Source organism: Lygodium microphyllum, chromosome 13 (genome assembly GCF_053477565.2).
Source record: "Lygodium microphyllum isolate KBCC chromosome 13, Lygodium_microphyllum_v1.1.10, whole genome shotgun sequence".
In the NCBI taxonomy this organism is placed as follows: Eukaryota; Viridiplantae; Streptophyta; class Polypodiopsida; order Schizaeales; family Lygodiaceae; genus Lygodium; species Lygodium microphyllum.
The window spans coordinates 153,437,222-153,463,814 of record NC_141147.1 but is presented as its reverse complement, the minus strand read 5'-3'; the positions used below and the strand labels follow the sequence as shown (position 1 = coordinate 153,463,814).

Genomic DNA, 26,593 nt, shown 5'->3' with positions numbered 1-26,593 from the left:
TCCTCTGCAACGTGGAAATCCAAACCACTAGAAGGTGATCTATTTATGATATGCATAGTTGTATTGACTGTTTCAGTCCAAAAGCTCTGTGGTAAGCCTGCATGGCTAAGCATACTGCGTACACGCTCTTGGATGGTTCTATTCATCTGCTCAGCCAAACCATTCTGGGGTGGGGTATAGGGGGCGGTCAACTGATGCTTAATACCCCTCTCGTCACACAGTTGCTCAAAAGCACGTGACACATTCTCCCCCATTGTCAGTCCTAAGGCATTTTAGTCTATGCCTAGTCTGGTTCTCAACCAATGCAAGCCATCTCTGAAACAAAGCCAAGACTTTGGACTTAAGCTTAATGGGGTAAGCCCAGACTTTATGCGAAAAATCGTTAATGAACGTCACAAAATACTTTGCACCACCCATATATTGATAGGGCATGGGTCCACAGACATCCGAATGTACTAATGCCAAGAGCTCACTTATGCGTGTCCTACTAGACTTCTTACGCCTATTTCTAGTCTGTCTGCCATAAATACAATGCTCACATGAATCAAAACATGCGTAGTCAAGGGGCGGTAAGTATTGCAAACCAGAAAGCATTTTCATTTTCTTCAAGGACATATGGTCCAAATGAGTATGCCAAAGAGATACGTGGGATGGAACCCACTGACAAAACATGGTCAATAGAGGATCCATCAACTACAAGAGGATAGAGGCTGTCAGCTTTGGCACCTAGGTCAACGATGTAGCATCACAAGAACTAGCTGCAAGTATGTACTCCCCATCGGAGTCATCAGTTTGCATGACATTTATCTCGATTTTCACACTGGATTTAGTAGGCATAATGTTGCGATTAGAGGACTTTTCTTGTACTTTGTCTTTTCCCTTCTTTTTGCGTTTCTCATTGCGCGACTCGACACTGGGGGCGTATATGACCCTTCTTGCCGCAATGATGGCATGTCACATTAGCATTTCTCCCACGAGAATTGCTGCGCGACTTACCATGCGACTTAGACCTAGACTTCTGCGAGTCTTTGCCACGGCCATTTCCACGGTCATTCTTGCCATTACCATCTCTGCCTCTAACAGTCAAAGCGTGCGATACATGAGGAATCCAAGTTCTTACGGTTGATCTCTTCTTGTAGAAGAGAACTCTCTACATCAAGCAAGTTCAAAATAGTAGCAGGAGTACATAAGGTGTAGAATACATCCCATGACTCACTTAGAGTCCCAAGCAAAAACAATGGAGTAACCTCATCATTAAAGGTAATACCTTGTGAAGTCAAGTTCTTGAGAATAGCATGGAACTGGTTCAAATGAGCAGACATTGTCATATTCTCCTTCATACGCAAGTCCATAAGCTGCTTTAGCCAATACATCTGACTTGTTGGACTTTTCTTGTCATAGAGGTTCTTAATTTTATCCGAAAGCTGCCAAGCACTCTGTGCTTCCTCAACCACATTGTAGTGCACCTGTTCAGTGAGAGACAAGATGAGGGTGAACTTGCATAACTCATCAAGCTCATCCCATTCGTCATCAGTCATAGTTTCACGCTGCTCGCCATGCATCCTTAGCGGCTTTATTTGCGATTTTTGCACCAATACTTGCCAAACTTGGCTCTTCCAATAGGCATAATTCGTATCATCAAGCTTAGTGATGTTGAAGATAGCACTGCCTGTGGAAGAAGAACCCATAGTGCAATCCAAAATAATGCAGACAGTTTAAAACTGTTTGCTGTTTTTTGCTGTAAATAGCCAAAACACCACCAAAACCAAGGCAAAATGACCATGAACTGATAGCTAATGATGCTGCCCACCAAGTACCATAAAAAGTACATAAAATCAAGATGATATAGCATGAAAATTCCACATCAGTCCATACATAATTGCTTGCTGTAGTAAATTACAGCTAGGTACAATGAGAGCAAACTGTAGGCAAAATCAATGTACCAAGTCAACCACGGATTGTCAAAGCATAACCAGTATCAAGCCGGCATAAATCAACATATGACAGTTATACGGACATTGAGCAAACACCCAAGCATGTCAAACGAATCTGTCAGCACACCCCCTGTGAAATAGGGCAAAGTGTACACAACACTGGCAAGACCTGACACAAAGAGGTGTATGCTCAGGGAGTGCGAAGCCTAAATCAGCCCAAGTACATGTATACGGACCACGGCATATCAACCATGCAACATCCAAGTGAAGAAGATCTCAGTCTCAGAAGACTCAAAGCTCAATAGTACAAACCACCTGCTCAATGCCTGTCAAACATCCAATGATGCTCCCATTGGCATAAAAGCCGTATGGATCAAGCCAAGAAGCTCAAGAAAGACTTATGAGAGCACCAGTGATGAAAGATCCAAGACCAGACATCGATAAGACATCATGAGCATATAGACTCTGTAACCTCTAAGTATAGCATCCATAGACATCAACTGTATCCCAAATACAACTCTTGCAAGCCAAGAAATATCCCAAGCAAGGTCCGGGAAGCTAGATGCAAGCCAAGACAAGGCACTAGTAGCAATCGGCTCCAAACAATGTAACTAGCTTGTAGTAGTTGCATAGGCCAAGCATATCAAGACCGGTGAGACATAGGTAACATACATGCGATATGTACATCCAAGACGGAGCATCAAATACATTCCAAAGCCGAGCTAAAGCGCAAATAAAGATCCGGAACCAAAGACAAGCTCGATGTCGTACCCCGAAGGTCAATACTTCATTGCATATCCCAAAGACATAGCTTGAAACCAATAGGCATAACCAAACACGAGGTAATAGGCTTCAGCCCACTGTTGTACATCAGTGATTTACTGTTCAAAGCTGAGTATTTTCAGCAAGAAAATCAGTCCAAAATGATGGCATAACGTGCCTTGCATCCCCCAAACAATCAGGCATTAATAGGCACCAAATCGGTTAAGTAGAAGTGCCCAAACAAGCATAGCATTAGATGTCAATGTTACTTCTGCATAACATGACTGTGGGACTGCTGTAAACAGTCCTAGGAATGTACAAATCAGACCCAAATCTGATGCCAATGATCAAGGAGGCTTCAACACATGTTAGAGATCATTGCCAAGTGCATTGCCAAGCCCGAAGAAGCATGACATAGCCATCACTGAGGAGTAGGTGAGCTGCTGTAGTTTGTTGTCCAGATCAGCCAAAAAATGGCGCAAACTTGCTGATCTCTTCTGCCTGTGCATCCATGTGGCCTCAATGGTAGTGGTTAGAGGCTCCAGGGGGTGCCCAAGGAGTCCCACAATAAGCCTTAAGCTCCCAAATGCAAGAGGGAGCAAGATACAAGCTCCAAGGGTTTGAGCTATGGCTGCCGTGATTGACTGCAACTTGAGAACTGAATAAAAGCACTAAAAGAACACTTCAATACCTCTGTAGCAATGCCCTGAGGGTGCCTCAATAGGCCGGGAAGGTGCTCGGGAAGCCGGGGAGCGATGGAAGCTCGGGAAGGTCGGCTATGGCTGGTGGGAAGGAGACCCAATGCTATAGGTATTTGAATGGAAGCTAAGAATGCCACGAACCAAGCTCGGGAAATCGAGAAGCCTCGCTCTGATACCAGTTGAAAGGTGAGAAGGATTGAAGCTTGCTTGGAAGTGAGCTATGGCGGAGAGCAAGAGCAAGAAGAGAGAGAGACACAAATGGGAACTCTAATAGTCACAATGTGTGATTGGGTCTTCTTTTATTCAAACTGTCACTAAAAGAATAAAAAATAAAGTGACGGTGACGGGCGCCCGCCACTTGCAGTGTATAGTGGTAGGTACCGTCAGTGTAGTAATACACGGGCGGCTAGGCAGAGGCGCCTTTACCCCCAACAGAAGCCTGAATAAATATGCAAAAGTAATGTTATAAATCATGCCAAGTCGGCCAGCAATAAATGCTAAAATGACCATCATAAAATGCTAGGAAAATGCCTAAATAATCAGGATAATATCTTGGTGTCCTAGCCCATTGACATGCACAGACTCAACCATGAACTAACATATCTGTTGACATGGTTAAAGGCATCTTGTCTTCACTTCCTAATTTTGTTGCAATGATAAAGCTTTAGTGGAAATTTGAAGTTTAAAGGATCCCACTTATTTTATTTCTTATTTTTGCCTAGTTTTATTGTAACAGTAAAGCTTTGGTGGAGAGTTAGATTTTAAAGGATGCCACATAGCTTTGGTGTAGAGTTTGAGTTTAAAAGATGCCATGTAGCTTTGGTTGAGAATTGTAGTTTAAAGAATGCCATATAGATTTGTTGGAGAGTTGGATCTAAAGGATGCCATGTATATCATCTCTTATTTTTTTTCATAGCAGGTACAAGGGTTTCTTTTGTACCAAAGTGGCTTTGTATGGAGAGTTTGTATGAAAGTGGAATTGACTAGCAATGTTGGTCCTGCGTGAAGGGCTTACTATTCTACAAGCCCAATGATTGTTCATGCTTGATGGTGTTTCTCCTATGGAGGTTGTTGACATCAAGAGATACAAGGAGCACATGGTATTTTCCATCATATTGCTAATAATGGTGCTTTTTATTTAAGCCTTTGAGGGCACCTTGTGAAGCACCCGATTTAGTGTCAACTTCAGGTAGAAAAGTCTTATATATGGAGTGGTTTGCTCTTTGGTGGGAGTGATGAGTTGTACGTGAAGATGCATAGTATGAACACTTGGTTTGAGATGGGTTGGGTGTGCTGAAACACTTTTTCAAGGGATTACGAGGATGGGAATTCTTTCTATAAAATGAAGAGAACATGATAGCTTGTATAATGCTCTTTCATCAGATGTAGTGTAATGTGCCTGCCTATTAGTTGTCCTGGCATATGTTTTTTTAGCGGTCCATTGAGAGACGAGTCTAAGCAATGCCGCCCGGTACTCCTATGGTATGTCACGGGGTTTGTCGCCTAGGGTTTTTGGAGTCCACCTCGCAACGGAACGTTCGCGGTAGAACCCATTGGGATCGACTTGAAATTTGGGTTCTTAGTGGTCAAGGTCTTTTGGCAATATTCTAGTATCGGGTCTTGGACATCCTACTTTACATAGAGATATCCAAACCGAAGCAGACCCATACCGCACTTGGTTCAAAGAGAATGGGAAACAAGAGGGATGCGTTGCTCAACCTCTTCACCCGTGGGGTATAGTCCCATTTCGGTTCCCTAAAATGGTATGAATCGAGTTCTAACCTAACAATATCTAAAGGTTGAACGATGGTAAAACCTTGTGAGAAGCCTCTCAGTTCTCTGGGACCATCTTGCCGTAGGACGGACTCGTCGGGGTTCTGCCCACCCGCTTCCCTTGATAGCTTTAGTTTTCTAATTAGGTTCTATCACATTTATGTGTAACATTTAAAATTAGCTTCCTTAATTAAGCCTTTTAGGTAACATGGTTCGTTCGTGTAATTTATAGCACTGACATGAAAACAGAGCAAGCAATCCTTTAACAAACAAGTTCCTTAACTTATCTTCCAGTTAATCTTTGTCTCCTGCCCATATAGGAGAAAATATATATTCCTTCTACCCAGCAGAAGTAACTGGTTCAAGTCACATGGCACCACAAATTCCATTCTTTATCTAGAATAGGATCTTGCAACGCCACAGACGTTGGGCTCACAACAGTCTTCAACGTCATTCCGGATTAGGCAAGGGGTATCCAAAGCTCCACTTGATCCCAAGCGGCCTAGGAGTAAGACACAACTTCCGTGGTTGGCCTTTTCACCACTCCACCTTCGGTCCGTGAATCGAGCAGTGCTCTCTCGGGTTGAAGTGCGGTGTGACCTTGGAGATGATCCACCCGCTCAAAATATTATTTCCTTAATTAATCCAGTTAAGAATCAAGCACAATCAAGGCAATTAGCCCTAATATCATTTTCCAAGAAAACATTCCTTTACCCTCATGGCAATTTGTCATCACAGACCCTTGCCATGAATCTACCATCAATCACAAGCACTTGAAATAATCATCCAAACAATAATCCAATAAACTGTTGAATGTAAAAGCATGATCGAATAACCAACAAAACCAATTGTATTTCCAAACAATGCAAGAATAGATGTGATAACATTTCCATCGCATATCTGCTCTTCCCCTTGGGACAAAGAGCGGTTCTATGTAAAATTGACCTAACACTCCCTTCTTTCAGTTAGGGCATATGCTAAGGTTTCAAACACTGTACAAGACGTAGGTCCTATCGTTTCCATGCGAGATAATCAATTTGACAAGAGCTTTTATGCCTCTTCTCTAAGTGACATTTGTCTTTTAGCCTTTCCCTAGCGCAATACTATGCAAAAATTTTAACTTGCCCTTATCTTTCTTTCTCCCAAGGCAAGGAATGTGAGAGAAATTTGTAGCAATGTAAGACTATCTTCCAATGTAAAATAATTCCTTGAATTATTGTGCGAGTCGTAATCAACTCATGGTTTGGCAGCACAAGGTAAACTCCTTGTTTGTTATTTTATGCGAACCCTTCATAGGATGAATGCAAGACCTTAATGCAAGATCAGTCCGTGTACCATCGGTGTATATTTTGTATAATCTTTTCCATGCATGTACCGTCTATGTGCATCTATGAATCCTAAACAATATTGTCCTAGGTAAAGACTAATCGAAGACTTATCAATGCTTGATACTTCGGAATCTTATATGCTGCTTATGCTATGCATGAATTGTAACGCCTAGCAATGTGAACCAATCTACTTCGCTTGATATATGCACTTTGCAAGCTCCATCTTCCAATACTCGAGATGAAATTTATCATTTTCAGTGTCTTATTCCCGTGTGGCATAATATGGCCCTAGCGTATCTCATACGGAAATTAAGCAAGCATCTATTAATTCCGAACTACATTACTTACAACCGGTATCGCGGTTGGATTGACAGTGATGCCTTTGCCTGAAGCTTTGTTGCTTGTGCGCGACATTTTCCGCTTGGGGGCCATGATCTTCTCTTTTAGACGTGACTCACACAAGACTTCAGCAGCCACTTGCTCGGGAAGAGAGACAATTGGGGAAAATTGGTTTGCGGGTTAGGGGATAAGCTCGGGGGAAAAGGAAAAGGAGAATATGCATGTGGCCACCCTCAACAAGGGGAAGAGAAGGAGAATTTTTTGGGGGGGTCTCTCTCTCTCTCTCTCTCTCTCTCTCTCTCTCTCTCTCTCTCTCTCTTGGCGGCAAGGGGGGAGGAAGAGGTGGTGTCCCCTCTCCTCTTTACGATTGGGGCGCGGGGGGGGCGGGGGAACATGGGGAGACGGTGGAGTGGCGGTGGCGGCAACCACCACTTGTCGCCGTCTGCATGGCAACGGGGCTCCTTAGCCCTCATGGTGGCTGCGGGCCTCGATACACCCAAGGGGGGGGGGTGGGCAGGCCACATGGCCTCCCCCCTTCTCATCATCGATTACTTCCTTGTCATCCTCTTTCTCCCCGTTGTCATCTTGATTCCCTCTTCTTTTCCCCTTGCCACTTGTTGGTGACAATGGGGGGGGGGAAATTAATTTAAAAAAAAAACTAAATCTCTTAAAAAGGGGGGTTTCTATGGCTTGCAGGTGGGGAGAGATTTTACATGTGGAAACTCAATAATCAGCTTCCTTGAGCAAGCCATGGATTTAGTTACCATACACAAGATGTGCAGAGAAGTAGAAGATAGGAGAGTGGCAACGGAAGAAGAACATGGACAAGAAGAGAAAGATTGCAATGGAAAAAGAGAATGGAAGAAGAAAATTTGCACCGAACTCTGAAAGAATGCTGAGTATAGCGAGGACTGATTAGTGAGCATGCACTTCTTTTTTGGTGAGTTTTGGGTGTGCCCACATTGGCAGGGGTCAATTTCGAGCCCTTTGCATTTCTTTTTTAGTGTTTGGAGGGCCTATTCACACTTGCAGGTGGTGATCAACTCATTTAGGCTGTAATCAATATTTTCGTGGTCGCTATCATTATCTTATTGCTGGTTTTCAGGTTGGCCAGCATTTTTACTCCTTGTTTGACTAGGTTGGCTAGTCTTCAACCCTTTTTGCTATTTATAGTAGGGCGCTCCTTCGTCTTTGGTTCTACCATTTGCCATCAGCTTGATCTGGTGTCCATCATTGATACCTTGGGCTGTGTGTAAGGATTAATTAGTCTTGCTTCCTCTTCTTGTTCTTGGTCTTCTTGTCCTTGTTACCTCCTCACAAATTTGTATAGTAAAGCCTTAGTAAAGTTGGATCCACTAGTACCAATCTCCTTGAGCCACTCTTCATGCTCCAAACAAGCGGAGATAACTCCTCTCGCTGGATAGTGTCTGAAGTCTTGGAGGTAAGCAAATTGGTGTAAAAGACATCGTACTTTGGAGATGGCAATTGATTAGAGGAGAAACATTGCCACAATGCCATGTCCTTTGATGAGATAGTTCGACCAAGGGATGGAAGTTCATCGTGCATGTCCTTTGGCTTACTAATGGGACGCATCATAGGAGTCTCATCACAGAGACCATTATGTGTATCTTCTGAAGTGTAATATGGTGGGTAAAGGTCTTTTGTTGATAAAGAGAAGAGAGCTTCTTCCACACCTTCACTATGGTTTGAAGTCTTCGGACATGCACTAGGATAGAATCTTGCAAACACAAAGAAAAAGGACTGAAATCTAGTGTTAAGTTGATTCCAAAGGGCTACTTGGTCCATCGTAGAACCAATGTGGGGATCCTCCACTGGATAGGGGATTGGGGTAGTGAAAAATGCCCACAACCCGAAGTATCAAGAATGCACTCCACTTTGCACGATCAAAGGGAATATCTCACACCATCAAGTCGATCTTCTTAGGGTAATGAAGGAAGATTTGGCCTTGTATTGAGGGTTCCATAACGGCCATGCGAGGGTTGTATGGGCCCTATGGAAAACATGTACAGAACTAGGTGGGGGAGAAGGCTGACCCAATCTTTGTGGCCTATTAGAGTGGTGTTTCCTTCTAGAAAGTGGCTCTAATTTTCTATCTTTGCATCGCTCTTCATGAGGTTCGGATTAGCGAGAACACCTATCATTTGAAGAGTAGATAGACTCCTCATTTGAGTCATCAAATGCATTGAATGGGTGGTACTCCATAACTCTTGTAGACTCGCAAACACACTTAAAAATCTGCATTTTGGTGCTAGGTTGCCCAAATAGAGGGTAAATTAGCTACACCTTGCAATGAGTTGTAGATATCTCACACCCTTCACAGAAGGCCCAAAGAAAAAGCAACAATTTGGTATTCTTTGCGACAAATTTGCTCCAAGAAGCATCAAACTAACTATGGTTTTCTCTTCTTAGAACCTTGGAGTCCTCACTTTTGGCTACGATACCATATGAGAGTGCGCAACGAAAGAACATGAACAAGCATAGAGAAGGAAAGAGGAAGGCTATAATGAAAGAAGAGAATGGAAGAAGAAATTTACAGTGAACTTCAAAGATGCTGAATACAATGAGGACTAGACTAATTAGTCGTTACACACAGCCCAAAGTGTCAATGAGGGCACTGGATCAAACTGGCAACAAATGTTAGCATCGGAGACAGAGGAGAGGTCAGAAGTCAAAGTGTGTTGAAGCAATTTGCAAAACTTGTGAATAATGGCAGTCAATAGTTGCCTTGCTATAAATAGCAGAAAGGGCTGAAAATTAGGTGACTTGGTCAAAGAGGGAGTGAAGACGTTAGTTGACCTGAAATCCAGTAATAAAATAATATTGGTGGCCAAAAAAATACTGATTGCCATTGGCCAGGTGTGAGCAAGTCCTCTAGGCCTATGAAGAAGGAATACAAAGCTGGAAACTGACCTTTGGTATCATGAAGACACCTAAAACTCATTGAAAAAGAAATACATGCTCTAGAGTTTAAACAAAGTTGCCTCCTTTGTCAAAACACATGACAAATTGAGTGTTAAAGCTCTTGATGTCCTCTTCTAACTCAAATTGAGGCTCACTGTAACGTGCATGCCTATTGGTTGTCCAGCACGTTTTTAGAGATCCATCGAGAGACAAATCTAAGCGTTGCTGCCTGGCACTCCCATGGAATGTTACGGGATTTGTCGCCTAGGGTTTCTCAAGTTCGCCTCGTAACGGAACATTCGCGGTTGAACCCACTGGGATCGACTTGAAATTTGGGCTCCTAGTGGTCAAGGTCTCCTGACAACATTTTAGTGTCGGGTCTTGGACATCCTACTTTATGCAGAGATATCCAATCTGAAGGAGATCCATACTGCACTTGGTTCAAAGAGAATGGGAAACGAGAGGGATGCATTGCACAGCCTCTCTACGATTAGAGATATAGTCCCGTTCCGGTTTCCTTAAATGGGATGAATCAGGGTTCTAACCTAACAATTACTAAGGGTCGGTCGTTGGTAAAACCTTGTGAGAAGCCTCCCAGTTCTTTGGGATCACCTTGCCATAGGACACTCGTCGGGGTTTCACCCACTTGCTTCCCTCAATAGGTGTTCTTTAGTTATTTAATTAGGCCCTACCACATTTATATGTGACATTTAAAATTAGTTCCCTTAATTAAGCCTTTTAGGGAACATGGTTTATTCGCATAATTTATGGCACAGACACGAATACAGAGCAATCAATCCTTTTGACAAACAAGTTCAAGCAGGTTCCTTAACTTATCTTCAAGTTAATCTTTGTCTCCTACCCATACAGGAGAAATCACATGTCCCTTCTGCCCTGCAGAAGTAACTGGTCCAAATCACACGGTACCACAATTTCCATCCTTTATCTAGAATAGGATCTTCCAACGCCACAAATGTTGGGGCCATGGAGGTCTTCAAATCCAATCTGGACTTGGCAAGGGGTGTCTAGAGCTCCACTTGACCCGCATGCCCTAGGAGTGAAACATTATTCACGTGGTTGGCCTTTTCACCACTCGACCTTCGGCCCATGAATCGAGCAGTGCCCTTTTCGGGTTAATCTGCGGTGCGATCTTGGAGGTGATCCACCCGTGTAAAGAACCTTTCCTTAATTAATTCATTTAAGAATCAAGCATAGTCAAGTCAGTCAACCCTAATACCATCTTCCTAGAAAACATTTCTTTGTTACCATGGCAATTTGTCATCATAGACCCCTGCCATGAATTTACCGTCAATCACAAGCACTTGGAATAATCATCCAAACGACATTTCAACAATCAGTTGAATGTAAAAGCATTTAGAATGTTGTTTGATCAACCAACAAAACCAATTTTATTTTTCCAAACAATGCAAGAATATACTCAATTACATTTCTATCCACATATTCGCTCTCCCTCTTGGGATCAAAGAGCGATACTATGTAAAATTTTATTTAACACTTCCTTTGGCTAGGGCATATGATAAGGTCTCTTATAACTATACAAGATGTAAGTTCTATTGTTCATTTACATTGATTGACAAACCCCGTAACATACCATGGGAGTGTGCGAGCAGGTGGGCTGCGCATCAGAACATTGCTGAGGCGAGCGTGGGTGTGAGAGAAAAGAGAGGATTTGTTGAAGGTGCTGCTGTTTTTTTGCTGTTAGAGAAGGAAGAAAGCTGTGTTTTTTGCCTTCAAGTGTAGATTTACCTTTTCATTACCTCCGGCAACTGAAGAAGGTTCAAGAATCGGAGACAAGAGGCCTAGCAGGCTGCATTTTCATAGTTAGAGGGGTTTTTTTTTGCGTTTGTGCAGGCATTGCAGGTGAAGATGTCTACAGATACTGACGTGGAGTTCTAGGCGATCATGGACCGGAAGGTGCCTACTGTCCTAGTGGCTCTTCCATTAGATCAGAAGCTTGATGGCGACAATTACCATATCTAGCGAGTGATGATGTTTGGCCATATTGGAGTCCTACGATTTGGCGGAGCTTGTGATGGAGGAGATCAACCGGCCCTTGGTGAGAGATGAGTCCAAACTCTCTTCCAGTGCTCGTGCAGAGTTGACCATAGCTCAATCTCATTGGGACAAAGTGAATGCCAGGATTTGTGTTTTTCTCTTTTTGTCTCGTACAACAGCCGTGATAGTCCATATCGAGCACTTGTCGGTAGCTCGAGAGATATGGTTGGAAGATGTACAACTGGATGACTCTTATGAAGAGGGTTTCTTTGGAGGTGCAGATGCGGACCTCGTCCGTAAATAAGTTTTCTTCGCTTTGGTAACACATCAACAAGTTTCGGCGGCTTCAGATGCAGCTTCAAAATGCGGGGAAGCCCGTTTTCTCCGAAGACATGGTTATCACTTTATTGTCCTAGTTGCTGCTACGATTCTGTGCTTTTTATTCCGCTCTTATTGCTTTAGGGCGGGAGTCCTTCGATGGGAAGAGTTGGTTCCTATGGTCTTGGAACAAGAGGAACAATTGAAGGGATAGAATGCTTCCAAATCGGAGGCATTGGTTGGTCAAGCCTCTTAGAAGAAAAGAAATGATCAAAAGAAGTAGGAGGACAATAAATCCAAGAAGGACAGAGAAGAATCGACATGCCATATTTGTGGTAAGACCGGCCATTGGAATAAGAATTGCCCTAACAAGGACAAGAAGAATACCAAGGATACAAAGGATTCTGGAGCAGTAGCTGCATCCTCATCAGCTGCTTTTCTACACTTAGAGGTTACTGAGGACCTTACACCGAAGACTTTTGATGTTGCGATGACAGCTTCCTAGGCTTGAGAGTGAATCGTGGACAGTGGTGCTTGACGGCACATGACTCCTTCGATAGTAGGTGTTGCCCATTTGCGACTCTTGCATGGGTAGATTCTCATAGGAGACAACTCTTTAGTGTCTATTGCTGCACGGGGTGAGATGCAACTGATTCTAGATGGACGTGGTGGTACCCACACTTCCGAGGTGTTGCATGTGCCAGGTTTAGGGTATCGTTTACTTTCGGTACATAAGATTTGTTGTCTTGGTCTCTCGGTGGACTTTAAAAGTGATGTTTGGGTTCTTGATCATGGATCGAGGAAGGTTCTCTCTTCAAGGAATGAGGAGAATGGCATGTACAAATTGAAGTCTTCTTCCGCTCTTACCTCTCTTCTTCTTACCTTTCAGACACGGTACGAGCTATGGCATGCTCGGTTTGGCCACCTGAACTATGAGTATCTTCAGAAGGAGGCGTCACGAGGATCACTGTTCGAGTTTTGCCGGACATAGTGGTGAGCCAGTAGCCATGTGTCTCCTACATTCGTGGGAAGCAACATAGGAATGTGATTCCCAACAAAGCTTCGAGGCGGTCTATTTCACCTATGGAGTTTGTATCTACGGATCTTTGTGGCTTGATGAGAAATGAGTCCCTGAAGGGGAGCTTGTACTTCATATTGATCATCGATGATTGCAGCAGGATGACACAGGCCTACTTCTTGACGTTGAAGTCGGAGGCTTTCTCCCACTTCAAGGATTGGCTTCTCTTCGAGGAGAACCAGTCTGGCCGGAGATTGAAGACCTTGCGATCAGACAAGGGTGGTGAATTTGTTTCTAATGAGTTTGCTCGTTTTTGTGCAGATAGAGGCATTCACTAAGAGTTTGCTAATACCAACACTCCTCAAGAGAGTGGCATTTTGGAGCGGAAGAACTAAAGTGTGATCGAGATGGTGTGCACCATGATGGAGCACCGACAGACACCTTAGTTTTTGTGGGCTGAGGTAGTGGCTACGGTAGTCCACATCTTAAATCGATCTCCCACTTCGACAATTGATAGGGTGTCACCTTTTGAGGCTTACTTTGGGACTAAGCCTGTGTCTCTTATTTCAGGATCTTTGGGTGTGACGTCTATGTGCACATCGTGAAGACGCAGCGTGACAAGTTTGAGGCGGCTTTTCGATGAAAGGTTTTTGTTGGCTACAATCCCAAGGTTATCGCTTGTATAATCTTGTAAAGCGAGATGTCTGTACGAGCCGAGATGTGCGGTTCGTGGAAGTTCCGATCACAGAGGGGGTTGAGGAGCACCCCGTACTTGGAGATCCAAGGGAGAGTTGGGCTCCTGAGATAGTTCCTTTGGAGCTCGAGCCTCTTGATGGCGATTCTTCTTCAGATTTGGAGTCTTCTCTTCCACCAGCCACCCGAGTGGAGATCTCGCCACGGCGGATGTACCTAAGTTTTCAGTGGATGGAGAGTATCGAGGCGAGATTCGGCCTTCTTCTCGTTGGGCCCGTGACACCCTTCGAGATTCACGGATTGAGGGGGTCCTTGAGGAGTGGGAACCGTAGGATGGACCGCGGCGGTCATAGAGGCACCGGTCACATACTACGGAGCTTGTTTGCTCTAACTTTTGTTTGACGTCCCATGTTATGCAGGATAGAGAGGCTATATTAGTGAAGGAGGCTATGTAGTTTGATCATTGGTGGAAGGCGATGGAAGCCGAGTTGGAGGCTATTGAGCGGAATGGCACTTGGTTCCTTGTGCCTCCTCCCTCTCATAAGAAGGTGATTGGTGCCAAATGGGTCTTCAAGATCAAGTACCATAATGATGACTCCTTAGACAAGCACAAGGCCCGCCTTGTTGCTAAAGGTTTTGCATAGCGCCCAGGTGTAGACTTCCATGATACTTTTGCCCCTACAGCTCGCATGGCGACTATTCGTGCTGTTCTTGCCTTGGCTGGCCATAGGAGATGGCTTGTTTTTCAGTTGGATGTGAAGTCGGCCTTCTTGAATGGTGATTTGAAGGAAGAGATCTATGTAAAGCAGCCTCCTAGATTGGTTCTTTAGATGGGCAGGTTTAGATGTTAAAGAAGGCCTTGTATGGCTTGAAGCAGGCTCTACGTGCTTGGAACGAGAAGATTGACGCGTTTCTCTAGGCCAAGTTGGGATATCAGCATTCTAGGGCCAATCCATAGCTTTATGTGCACACTTCCGAGGGTGGTCGTGTGTTATTTGTTTTGTATGTTGATGACTTGATTATTGCAAGTGCTCATACCTAGAAGGTTGAAGAGACGAAGGTAGCCCTATACGAGAAGTTTGAGATGACGGATTTAGGACTTCTCCATTTCTTTTTGGGCCATGAGATTTTTCAGTCTTAGAGGGGGATTTTCATCTCTCAGCAGAGATGTGTATAGGAGCTCTTGGTGACTTTTGAGATGGAGGATTGTTGGTCCATTTCTACTTCTATGGATCCGAATTGGAAGGCCACTTCACAGAGAGATTCTCCTTTGGCAGATGCTTCTCGCTACCTCCGCTGATCGGCTCATTGATTTGGCTCCTCAATACACGGGTTGACCATGTTTTGTTGTAGGTCTCTTGGCTGGGTTCATGAGTGTGCCTCAATAGGTACATTGGCAGGCTGCTTAGAGGATACTATGGTATGTGAGGGGGACCTCTGACTTAGGGATTCATTATCCAACAGGTACAAGTGCTTTTGATCTTGTTCTTGCAGACTGGAGTGATTTAGATTGGGCTGGCAATGTGGATCATAGGCGGTTTACTATAGGTTATTGTTTTACCGTGGGTGTTGGTGCTATCTCTTGGAGTAGCAAGAAGTAGCCCACGGTAGCCCTATCTTTGATTGCGGTAGAGTATTGGGCTGCGTCTTCTACCACATGTGAGGCTGTGTGGCTTCGACGGTGGTTGGAGGAGCTTGGCTACCCCTAGACTTGTCCTACTATCTTGCGGTGCGACAATGAGAGTTGCATTGCCTTGTTACGGAACGTATTCCATGCCCAGACGAAGCACATAGAGATCCAGTATCACTTCATCAGGGAGAAGCTTTTGGATGTGACCATTGATGTGGAGTATTGTAAGACTCCAGACAATCTTGGAGATTTGTTTATGAAGGCACTTCCCTAGGCTTTACTTCATGGACATTACAGATCCCTACATCTACTGCCTTGTCTAGGATTTGAGAGGGGGTGTAAAGAGTCAGCTCCATGCCACATCAGCAGTGCCACATGGCAGTTTTGTTAGCAGTCATGTTTGTCATGCCTTGTCATCTCCTGCTTGTGAGCCTCAGTTTGAGTCAGACGAGGACATTAGGAGCTCTGACATGTCTGTCATGTGTTTTAATGGAGGAGGCTAGTCACTCTCGACTGGCTGTCAGTTTGCATTTCTATGCATTCTCTTTATTTGTCGGGGTCCAGTGTGCATTTTTAGGGCAGTTTCTGCATTTCCCAGGCTGTTCACACCTGCTAGGTATTGTCCCCCTGTTTTGGGATTTTCTGGCCCCAGATGTGCCACGTCAGCATTTTGCGACTGCATTTAATGCAGTCGGACTGCATTAAATGCAGTCGGCCCAGTATTTAGGGCCCCTGGGGCAGGTCGGCCAGTTTTGGGCTCTTTTGGCTATATATAGCCAGCCCCCCACACTTGGCAGATTATATCTCTCAGTCTTCTTCCTCTTCAGCAGGTGCACACTCCGACATCCTTCTCCTCCATGGTGGTGCTGCCATCGCCATCAGCCTGATCTGATGCCCTCACTGACGCTTCGGGCTGCGTGCAGGGACTGATCAGTCCATTTCAGTGTATTCAGCATTCATTTCAGTCAGTGCAGATTTTCTTCCTTCATTTTCTGCTGTCTCTCTCTCCTCCTCTGTGTTCGTGTTCTTCTTCCGTTGCGCACTCTCACATGGTATCATCGCCAAACTGAGAGCACGGAGGTCTTCATCGACTGGAGAGACACCACACCTATCATCTGTTGCTGCCCCCCTTCTCTCCAACAGCCAGGCGGCCCCTCCAGGTGGTCTATACATTTGCGTTTGCTGCCTCAGCCCCTTCCAGAGGCTGCCACGTCATCAACCAGCCCCTGTCTACTTGCGTTTTCAGCTGGGCGGCCTTCTCTTCAGCTGGGCGACTCCACTACAGGCTGCGTTTTGCATCCAAGGTGGTTGTTTTCCCTCCTGGCGGCTCATCTCCAGCTGGCGCTTCTCTTCTTGGCTGCGTTTTGGTGCCTGGCAACTTTCCCTACGGATTTTGTGCCCTACACAGCTGCGTTTTCACCTCCTGGTGATAGGTGACCTGATTTCCTGGAGTTTGGTGGTTCTTCTGGTGGTTGGTGACCCTTCTGGTGGTCATTCTTCGGCATCGGCACAGTTTTCTTTGGTGTTTGGTGTTTTGCAGATTTAGAAGATGTCTTATCATCAGTTTACAGGTTTTGATGACTCAGATGATGAGCTTTTGTCTCGACATTCATCTGAACGGAGGCGTGATTTCTATCACGAGGACCGTCGTCTGGAGTCTATTCCTCTTTCCCGTCCCCCTTCTATTCATGTATCTCGGCGAGCCCCTTCCAGTGGGCCGACGATGCAGCCTTTGGTACCCCCTGTATAGGTACCCGTACTTCCTCAGCTGCCCAAAGAGGACCGGTTGGATGGCTCCAACTTTTCTCTATTGTCCTGCAAGGTGGAGTGTATTTTGGACTCCTTCGACCTTTGGGAGCTTATTTCTGTTCCTATTCCCCGGCCTATGGTGGATCCCGTAGATGGGACATCTCTGGATCGCGCAGCCTTATGGGATCGGCTCAATTCTAGAGCCCGATCTTTTCTCTTTCTGAGTTTGCAGGATTCTGTCCTTGTTCATGTTCATAGGTTGAAGACTGCAGCAGACGTGTGGCAGAAGCTAGCGTCTCTCTATCAGTAAAAGACGTTTGCCCACCGGATTTCTCTCGAAAAGAAGTTGCGGATGCTCTCTCTTGATGAGAGCCCTTCTATGAAGGACCACATCAACAGACTACAGGATATGAGGGATGAGCTTGCCTCCCTCGGTCGGACGATATCTTTTGAAGATATGGCCATGATTCTCTTGACTCAGTTGCCATCGCCTCGGTTTGATGTCTTCTACACCAGCCTTCTTACATCGACGACCCGTGAGAAGCTTCTATGGGAGGAGCTCTCCCCGCTTGTCTTGGAGCATGACGAGCGACTCAGAGAGGTCAGTGCTAGTGGATCCGACTCCACTAGAGCCTTTGTTGCAGGTTCCGGAGGATAGAAGAAGAAGACGAAGTCAAAGGCTAAGAAGAAGGACAGTTCTTTAGGCTCTGACTCAGATTCAGAGAGACCGAAGTGCCCACACTGTGGGAAAGGGACACATCCGGAGGATAAATGTTGGAAGAAGTACCCTCACCTTCGTCCGGGAGCGAAGGGTGGATCTACCTCGGAGCCTTCTTCTACCTCTACACCAGCTGTTACCCATGAGTCAGTGTTCCTTCATATCCATGCTTTGGAGGAGGATCCTTCTTCCGTGGCTGCAGTGTCTTCTGCGCAGCCTTGGTTAGTGGACAGTGGTGCTTCGAGTCATATGACTCCCCGAGGTGATTTGTTACAGGATCTCCGTCCATCAGAGGGTTCAGTCACTGTTGGTGACATTTTATCGGTGCCTATTAGTGGTGTTGGCACATTGCCTTTGTTTACAGACCGACCTACGAGCTTCCTTTCACAGGCCCTACATGTTCCGGACTTGGGCCTTTCACTCCTCTCAGTTTATGGCCTTACGAGGCTTGGCACACGAGTGATTTTCACCGAGCATGCCGTTGTTATTGAGGATTCTTTTACAGGAGCTGTCTTATCTACAGGTTGGCAGGAGAGCGGGCTTTACAGGCTCCATTCCCCTTCTTTGATGCAGGGTCCTCCGAGGCAGTCTATTGCTACACCCGTTCCCGCTTGTGCACCTTCTATTCCACAGGTTCCTTCCCATCCCCCACCTTCTCCTTCCGTGGTTCCCTCGTACCCCCCATCCCTTTCAGAGGGGGACGATATCGGTGATGCGGCTGTGGATTCCCTGGCCCCTAGTGTTTTAGAGGGGGCTTTCCAGGATCGTGAGGAGCTCCTTCAGCGGCAGTCTACTTCGACGGACTTCATCGGCATTGGCTTTCCTCTTGCCATCCCCGGATCCATTTCTTCTTCGGCCTTCAGCCACATCCAGGATCTGAGAGGGGGTGTTAGCAGTCATGTTTGTCATGCCTTGTCATCTCCTGCTTGTGAGCCTCAGTCTGAGTCAGACGAGGACATTAGGAGCTCTGACATGTCTGTCATGTGTTTTGATGGAGGAGGCTAGTCACTCTCGACTGGCTGTCAGTTTGCATTTCTATGCATTCCCTTTATTTGTCGGGATCCAGTGTGCATTTTTAGGGCAGTTTCTGCATTTCCCAGGCTGTTCACACCTGCCAGGTATTGTCCCCCTGTTTTGGGATTTTCTGGCCCCAGATGTGCCACGTCAGCATTTTGCGACTGCATTAAATGCAGTCGGCCCAGTATTTAGGGCCCCTGGGGCAGGTCGGCCAGTTTTGGGCTCTTTTGGCTATATATAGCCAGCCCCCCACACTTGGCAGATTATATCTCTCAGTCACCTTCCTCTTCAGCAGGTGCACACTCCAACATCCTTCTCCTCCGTGGTGGTGCTGCCATCGTTATCAGCCTGATCTGATGCCCTCACTGACGCTTCGGGCTGCGTGCAGGGACTGATCAGTCCATTTCAGGTTTTCAGCATTCATTTCAGTCAGTGCAGATTTTCTTCCTTCATTTTCTGCTGTCTCTCTCTCCTCCTCTGTGTTCGCGTTCTTCTTCCGTTGCGCACTCTCACAAGTTTTGCCCCGTGGCAGCAGTCGACGAACTGTCGCCGGCTGCAGCCAACCTTCCTTTTTTGGGCATTTTCGAGGCATTCTTTTCAGCTTTTTTAAGGCTCAGTTTCCGGCAGACTTCATTACTTGTATTTGACAGATTTCAGCCTGCTGGTGATGGAGACAGCACTTAGGCTGATGGAGATTGAGGTCCTCAATGCAGAGACATACGCAGATATTCTCTCTACACCCGTGTATAATTCTGCATCCTTATACAGCATTCTTCACTGCATATTTTCTGCATTTCACTCTCTCTTTTTGCTCTCTCTTCTCTCTCCGTTCACTCTTTGTCACGGTCATTCGCTTCCGCATTGCATCACTCTAACAAGAGGGTGATATGGTAGATTCACGGCAAATGTTGTTTCTTGACCCGAAGGCATTCTAGTGTGTCACATATGTTTGGCTTTTGTTATGTGACATGCTATGGTAAGGTAGTAGACATTCTTGCACATGGGTCATCTTGTCACATACATGCCTTATTAGATCCTAAGTGAATGCAATGCAATTAAGGATGATCGCTATGTTGCAAGAGGAGGAAATGTCACCAAAATGAGAAAATTAAATTTAATTAATGAACTTAGATTGACAAACTAGATCTAAATGATTGCTATGTTGCAAGAGGGGTAAATGTCACCAAAATTAAATTTAAAACTTAGATTGACAAACTAGATCTAAATTTTGGCATCTCTAGCCATGCCATAGGAGAGTTGTGTGGAGTGGGGTTTTTTTGAGGGGGAGGGGAGGAGAGGAGTGGGGTCTTTCATGGAAGGGCTAGCTCTTGGCTCGAGGAAACTTTTTTTTGGTAATGAAGGACGAAGGCACAAGATAAGAGCAGGTCAAGGTCCAGTCCACTCCAAGGCCTTGCAGGACTTGTTTCAAGCTTGGGACAAGCTTACCCCAAGTGTGCTTTGTGAAACTTTAATCAGATTGGGAGTTTGAACCTTAGGAGATCAAGTTTGAGTCCGATCTAGTGAGCAGCTCACTTATGAATCAAGCAGTCCTAAGAATGAGCTTGTGGGATTTTCAGCATAGAGAGCTTATGGAACAATAGACTTGCTATTGTTTGACTTTATTTGTTTTCTTTCAACTCTCACAAATTGGCTGCAGCAGAATTGCAGGCCTTGGGACTGATTTTCTTCATTTCAGCTATGGAGAATGCTTGTACAGCACCCATGCCAGGCCTGGACAGCATCGTGGCATGTACCTGAATCTTGTTGGAATAGTAGATCAACATGCATAGTGATCAACTTGTGTATGCTGTCTCTTTATCCACAACACTTCTGGACAGGTTTGTTGCAAAGCAAGTGTGAGCGTGAAAGGCTTGGGAATGTCAAGGAGATGCATGGTAGGCCTAAAGGACTGCATTTGATAGGGATTCTTTATCCCTTCATTTAGGGCTGGAACTCGCTGGTAGTTCATGGTGTGTGTTATTCGGGTTGCTGGCTGATCACGAGGATCGATCATTTGTAAATGGTCAAGTCCAATCTCTTCAACAACTTTAACAAATACCACAAGGGGTGCCATGGTTGTGGCCAACAGATGTCATTGGGCATGAGCAGGAGCATTCTTGCTGCCATTTGTCAGTTAATTTGCTTGCTGATCTATAAGTGTGTCTGTTATTAGGTTTCTACTGCCATTTGGGTTTATTGAAGGTCTATTTTATAAACCCACCTGTGGTAACATAGATGATCCTATAGTAGGGAAAGTGGCTTAATCTATTCGAGGAGATATAAATGAACCGATGCAAGAGTGGATCTACTGCTAAACTCAGGCTATGAGATGCGAATGAACCTAAATGAGTGCTATGATTAAGGTCTGGGTCTTTGTGGTGGAATACAGCCAATACCTCCATTTTAGGACCATCAGAAAGAGAGCCTGGTAAATACAAATGAAAAGATGTATTGGAACCTGCCAGTTGTTCCCTTGATGGTAGGTTCTTTACCAATTGAGAGGTGTCCATCGTAGATAGCTGGTTGCCTTGACTGAGATGGTCTTTTTGAAGGAATATGGAGAGGATCCATGCCTCTTGAAAGTGATGGATGGGTATATCTCTGAAAATACCACTCCCTCAGCCTTTAAGGATGGGGAAACTGGTTAAGAGGGTTCTGATCTGCAGATGAGTACCTTTGTGAGGAAGATTGGGACATTACAAGTCAGTCCATATGTGCCCTTGTAAAACCCAAATCTAATAATTGCTTAGGTTACTCTACAAGAGCATCTTGCTCTGATATCATGTAAGGATACACCAGGGTTTGCACAAAAAACATGATGCATTGACAACCACACAACTAACAAATGAACTTAGAAATGAAATGAGATGAAGAAATGAGCGTATGAAGGAATGAGCTCAATCAACCAACCAACTATGTGAGGTATGTGATACAAGGAATGTTCAATGAGTGTAGGGCTGGCCAACTGGAGCGGGCTTAGGGATGCTGATGGAGTCTATCGTACTTTGACAGATCCTGAACATAGCAAATACCAAACTTGACTGGAGCTGATGTAGAGAGCCCGGTAGCAGTGATGACTGCAACACACAGTAAAACACAGCAATCGGGGGTCAGTAGAGAATGTCAAGGCTGAGAAGACCAATGCCAAGTTCAAATTGCAGCAGTGTCCTGATGTCCAGAGTGTGCCAAGGGTGAGGAGAGCAGTGTAAACTGCCAGTCCAGGGGCAACAATGAATACGAAGGCTTTCAAATGCAGCAATAGATGATGGCTTCAGGAGCTGGCAGGGGCAGCCTGTAAAGACGCAACTGTCTGGGAGACTTCTGGCAGCTCTGGAGTGAAATGTAAGGCTGGAGCAGAAACCAAAGGATGGATCAACAGCAACATTAAATAGCATCAAGGTGATGATCAACAGCAACATTGAATAGCAGGCACTTGTCTCTGGCATGTTCTGATGAAGGTGATGATGGCTGGCAGCAGGATGCTAATGAGGTCTGAACGCAGATAGGCTGTTGGTTATGCCAAACATGATTGTGAGCTGGCAAAGAAAGTGATGCCAAGGGACACGTTCAGGGATGGAAAGTGGTCAGCCCCATGGGTACCTTCTATAGAACTTTTTTGAGCCAATCATCTTACCAAAATTCTTGAATCTTGTCTTTTGAACAATTTATCAAGAATTCCTATATTTGGCTCTATACAAGAGCCGAAGAGTATAGCCCATAATTTGAGAGTAATTTTAGGCTTAACATAAGGCAGATTACCAAATGACTTTGCTTTTTGCCATTTGGACATTTTGTGGCAATGGGTCCTTGCATATGGGTTGAAGATCATTGGATTGCTACATCCCTGGATGTCTAAAATGGGTGCCCACAGCATTAGTTACAGCCTTGTGTCCCTTGAGTGACTAGGGCTACTTGGTGGTTCAATTTGGACTCTGCAGTAAGTCTTCACAGTAGAGCTAGTCTACACTTGCTCTTATATCTTGACCAGTTGGAGTCTGCAGTAAGTCTTCATAGTAGAGTAGTCTACACCTGCCCTTATTTCTTGACCAGTTGATGATCTTTTGATGATGATCCTGTATCAAGTTGTATCACTTTTTTGTAGGGTCTGTGACATAGCTTTACACGGCTATCTTGGAAAACTGTTTGAAAGTTTTGAAGCTTCGTTTTTGGAAATGCAATGGGTTCGGTTCTTATTGCCCAAAAGATTGTGTTATTTGTGTCTTGACTGCTTGAGTTGGTTTGTTTCTAAAAAAAGTTGCTTGAGTGTGGTTTCGGTAATAATCAGCTCTGAAAACTGGTATGCCTATGGTGGGTTTGGCAGGAGTATCTGCAGGGAAATCCTTTGTGGCTGCAGTATGTGAAATATCCGCTTGTGAGCCTGGGTTATGAAAGCAAATATGATGTGATAGTGAAGGCCGAAGGAGGGGGGCTGTCAGGCCAGGCTCAGGCGATATTGTTGGGAATCTCACGAGCACTCTGCAAGGCCAACCCAGCCAATAGGGATCCTTTGAAGAAGCTAGGGATGCTGACGCGAGATCCAAGGGCCGTGGAGAGGAAAAAGGCAGGCTTGCATAAGGCTCGCAAGGCTCCTCAGTACTCCAAACGTTGAACAAGCCAGTTCCGTCTTTCGTTTCTTGTTTTCTTTACACAGAAATTCTCTGTTGAGAGAGAGAGAGAGAGAGAGAGAGAGAGAGAGCTCTTTTACCTTCCCTGTCACAGGAATGAATGTAAGGCTTTGCAAATTAGTCAACTCTTATCGCTTGATTAGTGCCATATTTCACTTCCTCCAGTTCTTAACCTCGTAATATACATCGGAGTCTTTTCAATTTCCTGACTTTGAATAAAGTCCAAGTGGATGATCAAGGCACCACCCTGACGTCAATGTCCCTTGCCCTCAAGTAAGTGGATTTTGAGTCTCATAGACTCCTAGTGAGAGCAAAACCTTTCACAAATCCAAGTTTGTAGCTTAAGTCCCAATTTCTAAAAAACTTGAGCTTTCTTGGGGAATGATATGGAAGGGAAGATGCACATCTCTGTTTTCTCGGTGAGAAACTATGTGAGCCTCCATCTCTTTGGAAGGGTTCTTTTTGTTAACAAGGCTTCAATATGTTAAATATCTACCAGGTGTTGAAAATTCTAAGGTAAAATCTGAAGTTGTTTTGAGTTTCTAAGCAGGATGTAAATGCCACACACACACACACACACATCCAAGGTAAAAATCTGAGGTAAAATCTGAAGTTCTTCTGAGTTTCTGAGCAGAATGTGATGTCAATCACACATGTTTAGGAACAACACACATGGGATTCATAATTGGATGCTGAAATCATAAGAATGTCGACCACACATATCATAGAAAAATACAAGTGGGATTCATAATTGGATGCTCAAATTGAAGAACTATGGGTGGATGGATTGTGGTTGTGTTGATATAGAAAATTGCCAATTGTCTTTAAATGTTGATTTAGAATTTTAGATGCAAATAGATGATTATTGTGAACAAAAAAATTGTCACAAAATACAATTTAGTGCATAGTCTAGTTTAATATAGAACCCAACTTGGACAATCCCTTTTGTCCAGTTTGCCAACTATCCTAGTTGCATACCAATAATTTCAAGCTTACCTTTCATTGATGCCCGTTCCACCTCCTTTTGAGTGCCTTGTAATTGGAACTTGTTTTTGTTGTCCCAACTTCCTTGTATGGTAAGTACTATAAGAGTATGTAGGGCTAAGATCTTGCATTTCCCCCTAATATTGTGTTCCCAAAAATACAAAGCAATAAGATGAAGTTACTATTGTTGTTGATTTGTATATTCATTAAAAAAACTCCAAGTTGCAATAGCAATGCATCCATCCCAAAGCATGTGCTTTGCATCTCTACATCACAGTGGAAGACTCTAGTTACGAGCTAGTGTCTTCCCATCAATTTTGCTATAATCAATGATCTAATAATCACTCCGAGGAAAAGCTTGATCTTTTAGAGGAATTTTAAGATACTAGATAATGTGGTATGTTGTTCCAGTTTGATGGGGGTAAAGTTTACCCCTAGAGCTTGTTGACTCTATTGACCAATGATTTCTTTGAACATGACACTCCACTCCAATTGTGCTTAGTGCCTCTAGGACTTCTCCCATCCTAATTATATGCGAGAATTTCCATGGACTCTCCTAAAGAGAGGCCTCTAGGGAGGTTTGATATGTTAGCCATCCAATCCCATGTGAGCTTATGTGCTTTGAAAAGGGGTGTTTCCTACCAAATTTAAAAGATAAACTTTTAAGGAGTTGTCATCATTAAACCAATTGTGCATTCTATTGAAGCCTTTTCGAGCCAAAGAAATTTCCCAAGCATATTCGCAAGTGGTAGACCATGCCCCTAGAGCTATGAAACATTATCTTGCTTGATTGCTTCAAGTTTTGTCTTTGCCTAGTTTTGGATAAGACATGTCTCCATGAAGAGGGGATACCTACTACAAATCCATGAGATTTAACCTTGAAATTTTTTTTTGCAGTGTTGAACAAATCCATGCGAGTCAAATTCCAAGTGGAACATAGATTCTTGTTTCTACAATGGACAATCTCTATATGGGTTACCCTAGAAGTCTCAGTACGTTGCTCCTAAAACAAATTTCCCGTCCTCTTGAGGGATTCTTCCGTAGCACTCATCAAGTAAGATTTGTGAAGATTTGACTTCAGGACTTGCATTTTCATATAGTTTGAGATTTGCCATGGCTCTCTCCTAATTTGATTTCCTTACCTTGAAAATCATTATAAGTCATTTGGGAAGCTTTGGTGCGTGGTTTGCTTCCCTTTATACTTGATTCCCCCTAGCTTGCACTCCTTCGACATTTTTTCCATGTGGCAAAATAGTGGATGAGTTGTAATAACAAACAACAGTGGGCTAAGGGGATAGCGTGATTGAACCCCTCTTCTAATCTTGAATAGTTGAAGCATGGAGCCATTAAATGCAATGTATGCTTGTGCATTAGCTAGAAGAGTATGTAGGATGGTAAATATTATGATTGAAGCCCATCTTCCCCATCACGCGAGTATTTGCAATTCATTGTGTTGAATGCCTTCTCAACATCTATTTGCAGTTGCACCTTATTGTTGTGTAGTGTCTAATTTTATTTGCATTTGAAGTCATTTTGAAGGAATTTGTGCTTTTGTTTTTTGTTTTTAGTAGTTGCCAAGGATACTATACCAAAGAACTTTTATAAGCCATAATTTGTGCCACATGCACATGCTACACATTGGGTTTAATAGTAAGCATTTCTTGTAGTGTGTGAGATACGTCAAAACCTTCCAAAGCCTAGACTTCCATCTGTTCGACTCGTCCATCTCCATGTCTAGATCCACCTTTACACCCACACACACACACGTGTGCACAAACAAACATAGACTTGCTAAAAGTGCTTTTGTTTCATGTTTGCAAACACTTTATGAGATCTCAATCACATGCTACACTTTGTAATATAAATGTGTTTTTTCCTCAAGAGGATGCAACATAAATGCCTTGCTTCCATAATCAATCAATGGTCATGTGATGCCAACACATATAAACAAGCACACTCTCATGTCAATCATATCATGTAGGTATACAAGTGCACTCTCACATTAGGCCATGTTTACATGTAAAATACTACTTTTAGAAACATACTAACTTTAAAATGGTTATTAC

At 44.2% G+C, this 26,593-nt stretch overlaps 1 protein-coding gene across 1 annotated transcript in view; it reads left to right on the top strand.

The window, feature by feature from the left end:
* The window catches only part of RPS9 (ribosomal protein S9), a 30,453-nt gene extending 6,492 nt beyond the window's left edge, over window positions 1-23,961 (top strand). The window contains exon 2 of the mRNA XM_087691945.1: window positions 23,240-23,961. Within this exon, the coding sequence (XP_087548071.1) occupies window positions 23,240-23,527 (288 nt within the window). The 3' untranslated portion in view covers window positions 23,528-23,961. The remainder of the gene's footprint in view (window positions 1-23,239) is intronic.
* The last annotated feature ends 2,632 nt before the right edge of the window (window positions 23,962-26,593 follow it).